This window comes from Neomonachus schauinslandi, chromosome 15 (genome assembly GCF_002201575.2).
Source record: "Neomonachus schauinslandi chromosome 15, ASM220157v2, whole genome shotgun sequence".
Classification (NCBI taxonomy): domain Eukaryota; kingdom Metazoa; phylum Chordata; class Mammalia; order Carnivora; family Phocidae; genus Neomonachus; species Neomonachus schauinslandi.
In genome coordinates, this window is record NC_058417.1 from 2,146,573 (window position 1) to 2,151,033 (window position 4,461).

The 4,461-nt window shown below is 58.3% G+C and overlaps 2 protein-coding genes across 3 annotated transcripts in view; both read right to left on the reverse strand.

Moving 5' to 3' along the window:
* Nucleotides 1-823, reverse strand: part of PHF23 (PHD finger protein 23) — a 4,620-nt gene extending 3,797 nt beyond the window's left edge. The window contains exon 1 of one of the 2 annotated variants that reach the window (XM_021694659.1): nt 600-823. In XM_021694659.1, the coding sequence (XP_021550334.1) occupies nt 600-633 (34 nt within the window). In that variant the 5' untranslated portion in view covers nt 634-823. The remainder of the gene's footprint in view (nt 1-599) is intronic. The other variant, XM_044921546.1, reaches the window with a different exon arrangement.
* Nucleotides 824-1,732: 909 nt separating this feature from the next.
* Nucleotides 1,733-3,911, reverse strand: LOC110584690 (GABA type A receptor-associated protein). The gene is made up of 4 exons (XM_021694841.2): nt 3,585-3,911; nt 2,928-3,006; nt 2,678-2,796; nt 1,733-2,223 (listed from the first exon to the last, which is right to left on the reverse strand). Exons 1-4 carry the CDS (start codon nt 3,672-3,674, stop codon nt 2,158-2,160), a joined length of 354 nt encoding a protein of 117 aa, XP_021550516.1. The 5' UTR covers nt 3,675-3,911; the 3' UTR covers nt 1,733-2,157.
* Between the last annotated feature and the right edge of the window lie 550 nt (nt 3,912-4,461).

Genomic DNA, 4,461 nt, shown 5'->3' on the forward strand with positions numbered 1-4,461 from the left:
GCCCCTACAACTACCCGCCTCTCCTCGCTCCCCAGCTCTCTCTCCCCACAACTACCCGCCCTGTACAGGTCTCTCTACCGCAGACAATACCCAGACCCCCTCTTCTCCCCACAACTATCTGCCCACCCCTCCAACAATCACCGGGCTATCTCCGGCGGCAACTACCCGGAGCTCCACCGCCACAAACTCCCCCGCCTCGGCGAACTACAGGGCTCCTCACTCAGTCCTCTTCTACATCCTCCCTCCTCAACAACTCTCCGGCTCCCAGATTCCCCCAGCCTCCCAGCCTCAGGGCCCCAACGTGCTGGAGGCCCTTACGGCCCCTAACCCCCGGAGCTCCGGGGCTCCAGCTCCCACTCCCCACCCCCCCACACACATTCACGGTGTCTGATCTCCAACTACCCCCAGCCCAGTCTCCCACTCCTCTTTCACCAAGATCTCTCAACTCGTCGCTCTCCCACCTCCAGGGGCAGGCCCCCGACCCCCGACCCCCTCCCCGCGCTCCCCCGCTGGGCTCCGGGGCTCGACCTCCAAGTTTGCCAATTGATTCCTCCCCCGCCCCCCACCGGCTCAGCGCTCCGTGCCGGTCGAGAGCTCACCTTCGGGACTGGGCTCCGCCATGGCTTCCAGCATCGCCCCCTCCCCTCCTCCCGGTCCGGCGCCCCCCTCCCCTGAGCCGGGGATCCCGGTGCCGCCTCCGGTGCTCGGTGCTCCTACTGCCTCGCTCCACAGAGGTGTCTGCCTCGGCCCGGTTATGACTCGAGTCCGCTAGCCGCTGCCGCCACCTCCCTCTACCCCTGCCTCCCGCACTCCCGGACCGGGCCCCCTCCCCCCGCGCCGCCGGCCGCCTGCTCCCTCCTCCTCCTCTCTCCTCCCTCCCTCCTCCTCTCTCCCTCCTCCCTTCGCGGGTGCCGACGCGCAATGCATCAAGGGGCTTGTAGTCCGTCCGGGGGCAGCGGAAAGGGGACTGCATAGGCCTCCGGAACTTCAGTTCCCAGCAAGCCGAGGAAGAGCGCAGGCGCACTAAACCGCTCCCCTCCCCCGGGGAGTGGCGGGGAGATTGGGAGCGGAGGGTAGAGCGGAAGAGCGCGCGCAGGCTCCTGGGAAATGTAGGCTGGGCGGGACTAAGAAAGAAGGAAAAGAAGGGATTAGAACTCTCGGCCACCATACTGCCTCATTCTGCGGCTTCTTTCTCCCCGCGGGGGACCGCCCCACTTCCGGCCAGACGGAGAAGGGGTTGCTGGGGGATGAAGTTCTCCCGATAATAATGGCTCCCTCCTCCCCGTCTTCTCCCTCCCTTGAATTCTACCCACCGCCACAAAGTCTGGCCAAGTGAGATGCAACCGAGGACAGAGTCCTCTGACCAGTTCCCACGCACGAAAAGCTCTTCCTTAATCCAAAGGCCATTACAAACTTGGATGTACTTCTCTAAAGCAGGTACTTTCAAACTTTCTCCCCAGGAACCCAAGGCAAAAAACAAAACAAAACAAACCACTGTATTTTTTACATCGGGACCCAATACACACGTCTATAAAACTAAAGTTTCACGAAAAGACACTCGGAGTATTCCATCGCAACAAAAACTTTTTTTTTTTTTTTTTTTGCGCAAGGAAAAACCCAACATCAACAGAATGAACCAAAATATATTACTACCCCTCCAACCTCCACTTTCCCCACCAGAGGACAACTAAAAAGAAAAAGAGGGCAGGAAGCAACACAAAGCAAATTCCAGTTCAGCTTGGTGGTTTCCTCTTTATTGATGTGCCTCCTACCTTCCCCCCACAATTTCAGTCCCTTCCATCTACCCCCAAAAAAGAAAGTAGTGAAAGGAAGGGAATGTTGGGGTTCTGAGCCCCATGGGCAGTTAGAAAGGGAACAGAAACCAAAACAATCGCTGGATGTGACAGATTGACAATCGAGAAGTCTAAAGCAGAGTGGGAAGGGTGGTAAGAGAAAGGGGAAAAAGGAGAGGTCCAAGAGGTCACCTCCCCCACGAGCCCTCCTGCTAAGAGGGGCTGGAAGAGAGCCTCAAACATTAGGAAGTGCAGGTCCTGAAGAAGGGAGGTGGTGGTTGAGCCCGGAGGAGGAGTAGGTCAAGGAAGGGGGGGCCACCTCTCTCTTTGTAGAACGGGACCCCCCACCTCAGGGGGAGCAGCTTCACAGACCGTAGACACTTTCATCACTGTAGGCGATGTATAGAAAGAAGTCTTCTTCATGGTGTTCCTGGGGCAGAGGCAGAAAATGACGGGACTCAGACATCTGGGCTGTAGTTCCTTGAACCACCCATTGCCCAGACCCATTCTTCAAAAGCCCTTTTTTCTGAAGAGCCCCCAGACACTCATGCCCTGACTCACCCCCTCACTTGTTCCAGGCCTTAGCAGCCAAGTAGTATTAGCCCTAGCAACAGTCCTGGGCAAAAAGATCTCAAACTGTTCTCTGCTGCTCTGGGAGGGGGGGAAACTGGAGAAGAGTGAGGGTCAGAACTGAGCTCCACTGCTCCCTCCCTCCTCTCTACTCCTGCCCTTGTCCAAACCAACTACCCCAAAATCTTGAGGCCAAAGATAAAATTGAGAGCTAAACAAGCCAGCTAGTCCGAGAACTGCTGACCTGAAACTCTCTTCCTCTCAAGCTCTTTCAACACCTCTCCAAAGCCCTGACCCCTCTCCAGTCACCGTACCTGGTACAGCTGACCCATTGTGGCACTGGTAGGTGGAATGACGTTGTTGACAAAGAAAAACAAGGCATCCTCAGCTCGGAGATGAATTCGCTTCCGGATCAAGAAGTAGAACTGACCAACTGCCAAAGAGACAAGGTACGATGAAGTCCCAAACGGCCTCCAAAACAACAGTCCCTGTGTGGAGCCTCTTCCCACAGAGACTGCACTCCCACCGCAGGAAGCAAACCTGGGTACCCGGACACGTCCCCACCTGTGAGATCAGAAGGCACCAGGTATTTCTTTTTGTCCAGGTCTCCTATCCGAGCTTTGGGAGCCTTTTCTACTATCACCTGATAAAGAGAAGATGAAAATTAGGGAACACGGGGTGGACAGCCCCACCATTACACCTGTCAAGAACTCAAGAAACAAAATTCTTAGCACCCAAGCCCATTCGACTCATTTTTCTTTGTCTGGGAACACGCGGTGCAGCCTCGAGTAGAGATCCTGACCCCACTGCGTAGGACTCGCCTAAACATCCAGGATCCCTAAGTAGGGCGTCGTAATAAACAAGTCTCTTAATCAGGCAGGGATGACTCGACTGGGCCGACCAGAGCGTCCACCTCAAAACCCCAGCTAGCTGGGGGGGGTGGGGGGGGGGGAATGGCCATGTGAAGCTCAGACTGTCAAACTCCCTGCAGCCTCCCACACCACTCCCCACGTCTCTCCCTGCCATCCACGTCCCCTCACCCCCCGCTCTCCCGCTGCCCCGCTCCACTCAACCTCGGGTCCCAGCCACAGCAGCTTCGGGCCGCTCCCAACCCCGCCTCGGCCGGCAGCCCGATGCCCACGCTGCCCGGCCGGACCCCAACCCCGGGCTGTGGCGTCAGCGCCAGCGCCCCGCGCCCTCGGCCCTGGCTACTGTCCTCACCGGAACCCGGTCCGGGTATTTCTTTCGGATCTTCTCGCCCTCAGAGCGGCGTTTCTCGAACGGATGCTCCTCTTTATACACGAACTTCATCCTCCCGGGAACCGGGCTGGACCGGGCTGGGCTGAGGGAACCCGGGGGGGCCGGGACGGGGGGCGGCGGCGACGGCGGCGACGCGCGGGCGGACTCAGCGGAGCGATCCCGGGACTTGCGCCACTTCCCTATTCACCAACCCCGCCCCCGACCGTCCGGGGCCGCCCCGCCTGCTACGTTACGCCACTACCGCAGCGGCCCGGACGCAGCCGGCGTAGCACCACCTACTGACCGCCCCCCTCACGCCGTCTACGTAATCGCTTTGGAATCAATTTGTGGGCTACGCAGGCGACGTAGCAAAGGTGGTTGGCTTGTGCTATGGTCGAAAATAACTGAAAACCCACGTTCCGACCTCCCCCCACCAAGCTGGAGACCAAAAGGGCTAGAGGCTGCTAATTATAATTTGAGGCTTGGTTTTCCGAAAGTTCTTTTCGGAAACGAGGTGAAGGGGGCGGGGGAAGGCAGAGATAATTATAAGGATAGCTATTCACGAAACGCGTTGGTACGCCGAAGGCGGCAGCTGACACCAAAACAAAGTAGTGCCCAAACGGAGGAGCCGGGTGTCCGGAAAGGAAGGAAGGCAGAAAGGAAATACATATTCGGAGAAACGCAGAGAACGCTTAGGTTCCGAGGAGGAGTGGACCAATAGGGACCGGAGAGGAGGTCCGAAAGGTAGGGACTACGTCAGCGCGGAGGAACACTCTCACCGCCGTGCTGCGAAAAATCATGTGATCTCGGAGAAGGGCGGAGCGTCACGTGGCGGCCGCGGGAAGTAGAGCCGGCCGCG